At 40.0% G+C, this 12,409-nt stretch overlaps 1 protein-coding gene across 1 annotated transcript; it reads left to right on the top strand.

Moving 5' to 3' along the window:
- The first annotated feature begins 1,998 nt into the window (after positions 1-1,998).
- Positions 1,999-12,136, top strand: LOC100462105 (cytochrome c oxidase subunit 7A2, mitochondrial). Its single transcript, XM_002817071.6, has 4 exons — positions 1,999-6,216; positions 8,650-8,739; positions 9,532-9,616; positions 11,935-12,136. The coding sequence occupies exons 1-4, from the start codon at positions 6,103-6,105 to the stop codon at positions 11,991-11,993; spliced, it is 348 nt and encodes a 115-aa protein (XP_002817117.3). The 5' UTR covers positions 1,999-6,102; the 3' UTR covers positions 11,994-12,136.
- Positions 12,137-12,409: the final 273 nt, after the last annotated feature.

Here is a 12,409-nt window from a genome sequence, read left to right as displayed (position 1 = left end):
TAAGTACCTTATTATTTCTGTTGTCTTAACACTGACTGACTTCTGTCTTTTCTTGTGCCTTGACGTCTGTCTTGAGCTCTAGATTTTTCATTATTAATCTCTCGAGAAATAAAGGTTAATAATGAATTAACCTAAGTTAATAAGGCCCAAGCAGCAATCATTCCACACAAGCCTGGGTTTAATAAGGTCAAAACAGGAATAATCTCACACCAACCTGAGATTTCTTACATTCCTCGTTATTGTGAATGGTATAGCCAACCACCTTGAGGTAAGCCAGAAACCCTAGCTCTCTTCTCCAGCTGCCTAACCTAATCACTGTATTGTGTTGATTTTTGAATGTTCTTCCTTTTAGTTGGGTCTCTCATCCCTCCCCTTGTCTACATCTCTCTTGATGATTTAGTTTTTTTTCTTCCTCCTTGGATTACTATGAGAGCTTTCTGACAGACTCTCTGACCCTAATAACTCATGCCCAATCCAGCCTTTCATTACTAGAATGATCTTGAAATAGAGCTCCGATTTTAACAGTTTGCTACTTGAACCTCTAAGTAGCCCTTCAAGTTGTTTAATTCATCACTGAAATTAGCCTTCCACTGTTACCTCAATTCTTCATTTGTTCTGCAAATCAAACCATTTGCAATTCCCCAAGACATTTGGCCACCCTGTCTTATTTGCCTTTGCAAATATTATAGCTTTTGCCTAGATTTTTCTTCTTACCCAACCTTTCTTCCCATAATAGTAAATATTTATTGAGTTATTTTAACAGCCACCCAATGATGATGAATACTGTTATCTCCATTTTAAAGACAAGAGAAACTGAGGTATAAATAGATTATGTATCTTACCTTCAGTCATGTCACTACCACTAAATGGCAGATTCAGGATCTGTCTGACTTCCAAGTTCTTAACAACAGTATATTTTTTCTCTTTTTCACTGCATCTAGGCCTCTGTTTTTGCAGTTCTACAGCACATCAATGCTTGATTCCAAATTCAGATTGTTAATCATGTTCTTGTCCTACGTCTGAAATGACTTAATTTCTGCTCCATTTATTCTACCAGATCTCAGCTCACTGCAACCTCCGCCTCCCGGGTTCAAGCAATTCTCCTGCCCCAGCCTCCCGAGTAGCTGGGACTACAGGCTAATTTTTGTATTTTTAGTAGAGATGGGGTTTCACCATATTGGCCAGGATGGTCTCGATCTCTTGACCTCGTGATTTGCCTGCCTTGGCCTCCCAAAGTGCTGGGATTACAGGGGTGAGACTATATAATCTGTGCCCGGCCCAAAATTCTGTCTTTTTACAACCTTAGCCCACTAGTTTCTTTGAATTACCCATACAACTTTTGTTGTACCAGTTACCTGGAGAGTCATTTATGTCTGCATCAAATTTACTGTTATGTATGATATTCCTAATTAAATTATATTCTCCAGAAGTTCAGAGACTTTAAAACAATATTCCCTTGCGTGTATTACAAAGTGTTACATTCATAGTAGGTAACCGGTAATTATTGTTCAATGGGGAGTGACTCATGTTCCTGTTGGTGAAAAGAGTCAAACTCTATAAAATATTTTAAGAGATTTATTCTGAGCCAAATATGAGTGACCATGGCCCGTGACACAGCCCTCAGGAGATCCTGGGAACATGTGCCCGAGGTGGTCGGGATACAGCTTGGTTTTATATATTTTTGGGAGGCATGAGACATCAATCAAATACATTTAAGAAATACATTGGTTTGGTTCAGAAAGGCGGGACAACTCAAAGCGGGGGACTTCCAGGCTATAGGTAAATTTAAACATTTTCTGGTTGACAACTGATTGAGTTTATCTGAAGATCTGGGATCAATAGAAAAGAAATGTTTAGGTTGAGATAAAGGATTGTGGAGACTAAGTTTTATTGTGCAGAGGGAACTCTCAGAAGACTGCAGAGAGAGCAGGTTATAAAATGTGTCTTATCAGACTTAAAAGAGTGCCTGGCTCTTGGTTGATTATCTCCTGGATCTGGAAAGGGGAAAGGAGATTCTCTACAGAATGCGGATTTTTCCCACAAGAAACTTTGTAGGGCAATTTCAAGATATGGCAGAGAAACATGTTTTGGGGTAAAACATTTTGATTTTCTTCCTCGTTATGCCAGAGTCACATGGGAAAGTAAGTCATAATATACAGGGTTAAATAAAACCCATCTGATGAGAATTTGTGGTTTGTAGGGCAGGACTCCCCAGACCCTTTAGATATGAATTTGGGCAAGATAAAAAAAAATCAGAGATTAGTCCTCATTCATATGTTTTATGAAATTGTTTATCATAAGGACTTTAGAGTCAGAGAAAGATCATTAGGAGTTAGTCCACCTACTTAAGTTTAATGATGAAAAGACTGAGGCTTCCAATTAGATAAAGTATTTAATAATAAACTAATACAGCAACTAAGATAGCAACTATTTCCTGATTTCCAAAAGTGACTCAGAATGTGATAAAGTATGGAATTATATTGAAATGTTATCTTTTACCTAACCAGTAGTTTGTAACATTAAAGTTAACATGAAACTGTTCTATATTTTTATAAAATTGGAAGTGGATTAAGCATGGCTCTAGAATTAACAGATGTGTGTACGCACACACACACATGCAAATCACACAAAACTATTCTGGCTTCCCTCTGTTTTTGTTATTTATAGATTCTATAGGCAGGATCAAAGTCAGGGTTATCTTGTCTGCTTTTTAAAGGAAAAAAAAAGATTGGGTAACTGTGCTCTGGTAAATTTGCATCAGTAATTATGAGATATTTTCACTTAGTACTTTCGCATCTGATGTCCATCTTACCGACGAGACTTAAACCGTGACCTACCTCAGGTTTCCCAGATATTTCCCACATATTCCCCCTGCCAATTTTGTTATACTGTTACAAAACCCTCCGCAGTAAGTATTTTCCAAAAGAACCATTTTCTAATTTTCTAACATTACAAAACAGCAAGGATAAAAGAACCCCAAACTGATGGTTTGGAAAGCATTCTATTTTGAAAGTAACTTCTGGTTCAGAGGATGAATTTTAAAATGGGGTAATGTTTCTAGTGTGCCTGGGAAGATCCAATAAAGTTTGTTAGGTACCCAGGCAAATTTCAGTCATTTGTTTGCCAGGATAATCACAGCTTACAGAAAGGAGCAAGAAGATAATGAATGAGGAACCCTGGGACTGAAAACATTTGGAGGGAGTACAAGTACTAAGACAGATGTTTTGAATTTTTATACTCAATAATCCATTCTTTTGTGCAGGATACAGTTCATTCATTTAACCAATGTATATTGAGCATTTTCTATGTGCCAATTACTATTCTAGATGCCAGGGATACATGAGTAAACACAACCGAGTTTAGAGCAGAGTCATATGATCCAACTTGAGTTCTTAAAAGAATCATTGCTGTGTGGAAGATAGTGGAAGAGTGGAAACAGGGAAACCCGTTAAAAAGGCTTTTGACATAATCTGAACAAGAGATGATGATGGCTTGGCCAGTAATAGTAGTACTGTTGGAGATAATGAGAAGTGGTTCAATTCAGATTATATTTTGAAGGTGCAGCCAATAGAAATTTTTAATAAATTGGTTTATAGAGTATGATAGAAAACAAAGTTTAAGGCTTGAAATAAGGAAAATATCAGAGGACAAAGTTGGGGAATAAGGAGTGGAAAGTAGAATTCAGTTTTGTTTGTAAGTTTGAGATGCGCATTAGCCATCTAGGTGGAGATGTCTCAAGTTAATGGGAAAGGCCAGGCAGGAGGTAAGTGAGAGTTGTCAGCACATGAATAGTTTTTCTTTCCTAAAAAAATTCTTTTTCTTCATACAATCTACAGGAAGTGGGAGTAGTAGTTCAATGTTAGATGAAATCACAAAATGGATGAATGTAGAAAAGGTGAGAAACTGAAATTTTAGAGGTTAAGAGGATGAGGATCCAGGAAAGGAAAGTAAAAGGAGCAGCCGCTAAAATAGGAGAACCACCGAAGGAGTACTATGGAAGCCACTTTAAGACCATGCTTCAAACTATCATATTCTTTCTTACATGTATGGTTTACCTCTAAATTGAAAAGTAAAAGTACATGGTGAGGGACGGATTAACTATGTTAAATGCTGCTAATAGATGGAGAAGGTGAAAAGAGTTTGACAGTTTATTTAGCAACGTGGAAGCTATTGGTGATTCTAAACAAGAGCAGTAAAAGTCTGCCCAAAATGGGATCAAAAAAAGATTAGGAGGAGGAGAAGGAGAGACAAGTATAAAGAAGTCTATAGGATGGTAACGGTAATCAAAGGAGTTTGTTTTTAATTTGGGAATGTGTTGATAGATGGAATGATCCAGTAAAGGGGGAAATTGTACTGAATAACGTGCATATAAGAATCTGTGTCTACTTTAGGATCTATTTAATGTGAATTCATGGCTTTATTTATTTATTTATTTATTTTTTGAGACGGAGCCTCACTCTGTCGCCCAGGCTGGAGTGCAGTGGAGCGATCTCGGCTCACTGCAAGCTCCACCTTCCGGGTTCACGCCATTCTCCTGCCTCAGCCTCCTGAGTAGCTGGGACTACAGGCGCCAGCCACCACGCCCGGCTTATTTTTTGTATTTTTAGTAGAGACAGGGTTTCACCGCGTTAGCCAAGATGGTCTGGATCTCTTGACCTCATGATCCGCCCGCCTTGGCCTCCCAAAGTACTGGGATTACAGGCGTGAGCCACTGCGCCCGGCCTCATGGCTCTTTTTGGACAGAGTCATAAGCTTCTTAGATCTGTCACCCAATGTAATTAATTGATGTATTGGTTAATACTGCCTTTAGCAGTGCTAGGGGATTGGTAAGAAATCTACATAATCTCTGCGCTTGGGAAATTCACAATCTAGAGTTGGCTAAGTGGAGAAAACATAAGAGAACACATACAACTAACAAATTCAGATTATGGACAATGTACTTAAAAAACCCCCACGCCCTAGCTATTGGCACGTGGTAATTTTGCCCAGAGTTTTTGTTACATGCATAATCCAGAGGGGTGTAGAAAACCAGGTCCTTTCAGTACCAATCTAAGGAAGACATGAATTGGGGTGTTTATAAACCTTGGTGAGGAAGAGAATTTTAACTGGGACTGGTAACTTGGTGGGCCCATTGACATACAGTAGATTGTGAAGAAGAAAACCCCAAGGATTATAAGGAATAGTTTTAATATTACTAATTTTTATCCTTTGCTGAACCTATGGGTTTCTTATTTGAAATGGCAATCAAATAATTTGTAAGAGTTTGTAGAAAGGTGGAAAGATTATTGTAATACAGGGTAGATATTTGCATTTGTACATACTTGAGGGTAAGCGCAAGAAATAAACACTTGTAATGGGGATTACTTAAGCAAAATGGATAACACCGACAGCCTTTCTGTACAACAAATAATTGCTGTGCTTCTCAACTCCAATAATGAATGTAGTGCCCTGCTGGATCTGGGACAGCAAGACTTTTGAGTCCAGATTCGCCATCCCATTTCCTGTCCCCTAACGTTTCCTCAGAAGCGAGCGAGCCTCTTCCACAATTTGGGGACACTGTGGAAGAGCTTCTTGCTTGGGTAGTTCTGCAGCAGTCGAAGGTACAAGAAGATAAAAATGGGTATCTCGACACAGCTCTTACAGCATATTCTCAACACAAGGAACAGTAATGTCCCGCAGCAATTCCTTCGGTGGAAAAAAATGACTGTATCCGTGTAAGAGGAGTAATTCTTTTTTGAATTTTATGAGGCTTCAGCTGTATTTCGGCCAACCCAGTCTTTGTTCAGTTTCTAGCGGCTTAAAGGTTGCCCAGTTTTACGCCTTCTTGCTCAAAACAGACACTAGTTTTCTTTGATAGCCTGGTCTCACATTGACTTCATCTAAGCTTATTACATTCGTCTCATAAATCGTTTGCTTTTTCCCCCAGCCTTAGCTCCAGGGACCAGCCTACTGAACATCGAAAAGGTCAGGAACGAGATCACGGGACTGAGACGGCGAGCCGGCTAGAGCGGATAGAGCCGTACTGCCGCTCTAGGTTTTCTTTTGCTCTCTATGGTTAGGAGCGCAAGCCTCTCTTCGGCCCGGAAAGATTTATGTTCGTGAATGCTTACGCAAGACTCGGAGGTAGTTCCGGTTCCGGCGTGGCCATTTTCGTTGCTGGTGTTCAGTTGTGGCGGTTGCTGGTCAGTAACAGCCAAGATGCTGCGGAATCTGCTGGTGAGGAGCTTCTCATCTTGCATTCATGATGGGGGCGAGGGAGTGGAGAGGAGGCTGAGGCACCACGATAGAAAACCCTCACCTAGGAGGGGTGCAGAAGGCGGCTAATGAAGTCACCTTGATTCGTGTCCTTTTCCCCTGACCTTACTTTCCCTTCCGTCTATTCCTCTCGCCCCAGGCCGTTACTGGGTAGATGTTAAGGAGTGGAGAGGCTGGGGAAGTGACCAGAGACTCGTGGGTTAGACCCGTCTTGGGTTCTTAGTCACCACCCCTAACCCTGTCGGTCATTGATGAGGTTAGTAGCTCCGATCTTGAGTAAAACCAAGGCCCGGGTGGGGAGTGTCTGACACCCGGAAGCATCAAGCAGAAAGGTGTTTTTCTGGTACTGAAAGGTTTTAACTTTCAATGGTTTTGAGCTTTGCGAGCTTGAGAAGGCAGTTTAAAAACCAAGCCATTCAATTTTGGGTGGAACTTTAGGAATAGTCATGGCTGAAGTGCAGTGTTACTTCCGTCAGGCGATTGTGTATTGTCCTTCACCCCTCCACCGACTTTGCGCATGTGAAATATTTCCCCAAATTTTGAAAAAGAAAAAAATGCGACAATGATTATTTTATTTTTAAAATTATTTAATGAAGTTTTGCTTCATTAAAATCCTCAATGTAATTTTAGAAAATCGAGAGCATATTTGTTTCATTATTTAATTCAACTGGATATGTAGTGCATGTCTCTTCTTTAAAAGATGTATACCCTCTTTAAAATTGTTTAGGAAAAATGTAATGAGAGAAGCATTTTAATTGAGAAGGAGTCATGCCAGTCTATTTGCTGTCAAGTAATAGGTTTTTTTTTTGTTGTTGTTTTTATTTATTTATTTATTTTTTTGAGACGTAGTCTCACTCTGTTGCGCAGGCTGGAGTGCAGTGGCACGATCTCGGCTCACTGCAATTTCCATCTCCGAGGTTCAAGCGATTCTGCTGCCTCAGCCTTCCAACTAGCTGGGATTACAGGCGCTCGCCACCAAGCCCTATTAATTTTTGTATTATTAATAGAGACGGGGTTTCACCATGTTGGCCAGGCTGGTCTCGGACCCTTGACCTCAAGTGATCTGCCCGCCTCAGCCTCCCAAAGCGCTGGGATTACAGGCATGAGTCACTGTGCATGGCCTTTTTAATTTTTTTATTTTTATTTTTCAAGCAGAGTTTTGTTCTTGTCGCCCAGGCTGGAGTGCAGTGGCGCAATCTTGGCCCACTGCAAACCCCGCCTCCTGGATTCAAGCGATTCTCCCGACTCAGCCTCCTGAGTAGCTAGAATTACAGGTGCGTACCACCACGCCCAGCTAATTTTTGTGTTTTTAGTAGAAACGGTGTTTCGCCATGTTGGCCAGGCCGGGTCTCGAACTCCTTACCTCAAGTGATCCACCCACCTCGGCCTCCCAAAGTACTGGGATTACAGGCGTGAGCCACTGCACCTGGCCAACTAACAGATTTTTTTGTTTTTTTTGAGACAGAGTTTCACTCTTTTTGCCCAGGCTGTAGTGCAATGGGGCGATCTTGGCTCACCGCAACCTCTGCCTCCCGGGTTCAAGCGATTCTCCTGCCTTAGCCTCCCGATTAGCTGGGATTACAGGCATGCACCACCATGCCCGGTTAATTTTGTATTTTTAGTAGAGGCAGGGTTTCTCCATGTTGTTCAGGCTGGTCTCGAACTCCGGACTTCAGGTGATCTGCCTGCCTAGTAATAGAATTATTTTTTTGAAACGGAGTTTCACACTTGTTGCCCAGGCTGGAGTGCAATGGTGCGATCTCAGCTCACTGCAACCTCTGCCTCCCAGGTTCAAGCGATTCTCCTGCCTCAGCCTCCCAAGTACCTAGGATTACAGGCATGTGCCACCACGCCTGGCTAATTTTGTATTTTTAGTAGAGACGGGGTTTCTAATGTTGGTCAGGCTGGTCTCGAACTCCTGACCTCAGGTGATCTGCCCCCCCACCCCCGCCTCCCAGAGTGCTGGGATTACAGGTGTGAGCTACCACGCCCGGCAGGTTTTTGATGATATGGCAGCATATTATGAAAATATTTGAGTTTAGTGTATTTTGGTTAAGCACTATTTTTGTAATATGTGTATGTCAATATGTTCGCATCAAGGATTATAAAATGCTACTAGTTCTGTTCAGGTAGAGATCATGATTTTATTTTTTGGTTAGAATCTGTATGAATTGCTTCTTGAATATGTTATTTGGAGACTGCAGAATGTAATTCGAAGAGCAGAGGATGGGTGACAAATTGAAAAACCTGGATGCTCTTGCATGACTTTGCTACTGACAAATCACATATGCTTCAAGTCTCCATTTACCTTTTCTATAATATGAACGACTGAAAATAGTTGGTTTTGAAGGTTTCTTTAGGCTCTAAGTCTGTTTACTAATATTTTCGTTTTAGGCTCTTCGTCAGATTGGGCAGAGGACCATAAGCACTGCTTCCCGCAGGCATTTTAAAAATAAAGTTCCAGAGAAACAAAAACTGTTCCAGGTACTGAAGTATTTTATAGGAGATTGTTACTTGTAATAATTAGATTACCAAAGGGTAGAGTTGGGATAAACAAGTATGTGTATAAATTAGATCATATGACAATATAAACATTACAAAAGAAGTCAAGGACATGTACCATACTGCTAATAGTGGTTGTCTCTTGGGGAAAGACCTGGTGGAGCAGAGCAATTTACCTTTATAAGTAGTTTGATTATGAGTGATTTTTGTTTTATTATGGTTTCTAGCTTTTCCTAAATAAAACTTAAAGTGATTAAAAATAGTTGTATCATATATACATAAAAATAAAATACTTTATTGAACAGATGTACTAAATAGCTACTGTACGCCGGATTAGATGCTAGGGATATAATTTAGGTTATAAACCAAAATCCCTTCCCCACTTTTTTAAGGGAAAAAAAGTTTCCTATGACTAAGTCTAATGTGTGGCAATTATTGGTTCTTTTATATGTAAGTTATATTAAAGTTGTTGAGATCAGTGTGTATGTTTTATAGCTTTAATGTTTATATATTCTTTGGAAAGACCATCATTAATGGATCTCAAATTAACGGTGAAAGAAAAATGCTGACTTTTAGGAATTCTTATTTTAAAAGTAGTAGGAGTAGAGACAGAATAAAGAAAATTGTAGGTCTTTTAAAGTTTAATACTTAAAATACTTTAATTCTAGGGATTTAAGGAGCTATATCATTTTATATGCCTGTTCTTTTGAAACTTAGTTGGAAATGAGTGAGACATTTATTATTGTCTTTTTTTTTTTTTTTTTTTAAATCTAGGAGGATGATGAAATTCCACTGTATCTAAAGGGTGGGATAGCTGATGCCCTCCTGTATAGAGCCACCATGATTCTTGCAGTTGGTGGTAAGGCCTTTGGAGTGTTTGAAGGTTTATAGAAAAGTAATAGTAATGATAACTGGTAACTTTATTGCTTTTGCTGTGCCAGTATTTTAATGCAGGCAGTCTGTCTCCAGAATTTATCTTACTATATCTCATAATGATTCAAGAGGGTGACTGATACATACTGTATAAGAGCATTGTGATGTCTTTTTTTTTTTTCTGAAACGGAGTTTTGCTCCTGTTGCCCAGGCTGGATTGCAATGGCGCGATCTCGGCTCACTGCAACCTCTGCCTCCCAGGTTCAAGCGATTTTCCTGCCTCAGCCTCCCGAGTAGCTGGGATTACAGGCATGTGCTACCATGCCTGGCTAATTTTGTAGTTTTAGTAGAGACAGAGTTTCCATGTTGGTCAGGCTGGTCTTGAACTCCTGACCTCAGGTGATCTGCCCGCCATGGCCTCCCAAAGTGTTGGGATTACAGGCATGAGCTACTGCGCCCAGCCTTGATGTCTTAATAAAAAAATAACACCAATAAGACTTGATGATTATCTTGTGATAGAGTTGGCTTTCTGAGTCCCATTGATGGCAGTGAAGGCCATATTTCAGTCAAAAACATCCATTATATCCCACCTCTTATAGCAAGGGCTTTAACACATTTTGACTGTGATGCAAAATAAAAGCACACTTTACATCTAAACTTTGTACAGACATATTTATGACTAAAACAAAATTTGTATGGGACAATACTTTCACTGGAAGGTAAAGAGAAGGGATGCTATATTTGAGTGATTATTTTGTGCCTATCATATTCATAGGAATGCCACATACTTGGATTTCTGTAAATCTTGCATGAAGTCTATAATATGTCCTCATTTTAAAGATGAGGAAATTATGTTAATTACCTGTTTGGGAAACTCTGCTCTCACACCACAACAATCAACATGGAAGACCTCTGTTGCCAAATGTGTGGGGGGTTTTCCCTACACACCAAGTAATGGACACCAGCTAGGTGTCCTCCAATTCAGTTTCCACACTATCTACTGGGAGATAGCATCAGATTCCACAGGTTGATGCCACAAGACTGTCCCCTCCTTCCCACCAGTTGCAAGTTTGGGTCTTTGGAACTTCTGACTGACTGGCTTTAAGTTGGGGTTCCCACAATCCCCTCGTTGGGGAAACACATTTACCAGTTTATTATAGGCTGGTATAGGTGGTATAGGCTGGTATAGGTATAGGCTGGGCATGGTGGCTCATGCCTGTAGTCCCAGCACTTTGGGAGGCTGGGGCTGGCAGATCACCTGAGGTCAGGAGTTCAAGACTAGCCTGGCCCACATGGTGAAACCGTGTCTCTACTAAAAACACAAAAATGAGCCAGGTGTGATGGCACACACTTGCAATCCCAGCTACTCGTGAAGCTGAGGCAGGAAGATTGCTTCAACTGGTAGGTGGAGGTTGCAGTGAGCTGAGATTGTGCCACTGCACTCCAGCCTGGGCGACAGAGGGAGACTCCATCTCAAAAAAAGATAAAGCCCTAAATTCCTTTTGGCCAATGTCACCATTTCTTAGACATTCTGGTAAGTAGTTTTTAAAATGAAATTCCAGTTATCAGCTTTTTTTTTTTTTTTTTTTTTTGAGATGGAGTTTCATTCTTGTTGCCGAGGCTGGAGTGCAATGGCACGATCTCGGCTTACCGCAACCTCTGCCTCCCAGGTTCAAGCAATTCTCCTGCCTCAGCCTCCCAAGTAGCTGGGATTACAGGCATGCACCACCATGCCTGGCTAATTTTGTATTTTTAGTAGAGATGGGGTTTCTCCATGTTGAGGCTGGTCTTGAACTCCTGACCTCAGGTGATCCGCCCGCCTCGGCCTCCCAAAGTGCTGGGATTACAGGTGTGAGCCACTGTGCCCGGCCCAGTTATCAGCTATTTTTTATATTACATTTGATTACTTTAAAATTATATCACTCTTTTTTTACATTCACTTTAGGGAAGGCTTGCATATTTTAAACTCTTTTTTTCTTTGGCATTTAATCATCCTTAGCATTTCTCAGGCAATCTTGGGTTAATATGGAAATAACCTTTGTATATGTTCTTAATCTTATTTTTAAAAATTTTTGCATTTTATGTTGACAAATATATTATTGTGCTACACTTTCTATATTAAAACTAGATTATATATTTTACATATATTTATTTAAAATTTTTCCAGCACCTATCAAAACACTTTTTTGTGTTCCAATGAAGGTAGTCTTAATGCAAACTTACAACTTTTGAACTGGAATATTAAATTTATACACTTAGATCTTAGAATTTCTGGTTAAGTTCTTTTTTTTTTTTTATTTTTAGGAACAGCATATGCCATATATGAGCTGGCTGTGGCTTCATTTCCCAAGAAGCAGGAGTGACTTTAATCATCCCAGCAATCACTTGGTTCAGTTTCATTCAGCTCTCTGTGGACCAGTAATCTGATAAATAACCGAGCTCTTCTTTGGGGATCAATATTTATTGACTTGTAGTAACTGCCACCAATAAAGCAGTCTTTACCATGCTTTGTCTGATTTTATCACTTTTATGCCAATAATTTCAACTTTTGGTCAGCCTTGTAAATCTTAGGTAAAGATCAAAGAAATGATTGTTTTGCCACTAAACTTGTGAAAGCAACATTATTGCGATATTATTTTAGTGAAATTTTACTTCTAACAGCTCAAAATTAGAGTCTCAACTTCAGTTTCAACTTGACATTTGAATGCATATTGCTTTTTCCCCCTACCCACTCCAGTATATCTTGGAATATGCTAGAACCCGGGGGTAGTGGAAGCAG

The sequence above is a fragment of the Pongo abelii genome, chromosome 5 (genome assembly GCF_028885655.2).
Source record: "Pongo abelii isolate AG06213 chromosome 5, NHGRI_mPonAbe1-v2.0_pri, whole genome shotgun sequence".
Taxonomy (NCBI): domain Eukaryota; kingdom Metazoa; phylum Chordata; class Mammalia; order Primates; family Hominidae; genus Pongo; species Pongo abelii.
The sequence above is the reverse complement of the archived record's forward strand: the minus strand, read 5'-3'. Positions and strand labels throughout refer to the sequence as shown.

Bases quoted from the DNA above. Each gene is read 5' to 3' on its own strand.
- LOC100462105 (XM_002817071.6), top strand. From the start codon at position 6,103: ATGCTTACGCAAGACTCGGAGGTAGTTCCGGTTCCGGCGTGGCCATTT. The intron at 6,217-8,649 runs GTGAGGAGCTTC...TTTTCGTTTTAG, and splicing joins AGATGCTGCGGAATCTGCTG to GCTCTTCGTCAGATTGGGCA. The intron at 8,740-9,531 runs GTACTGAAGTAT...TTTTAAATCTAG, and splicing joins AGAAACAAAAACTGTTCCAG to GAGGATGATGAAATTCCACT.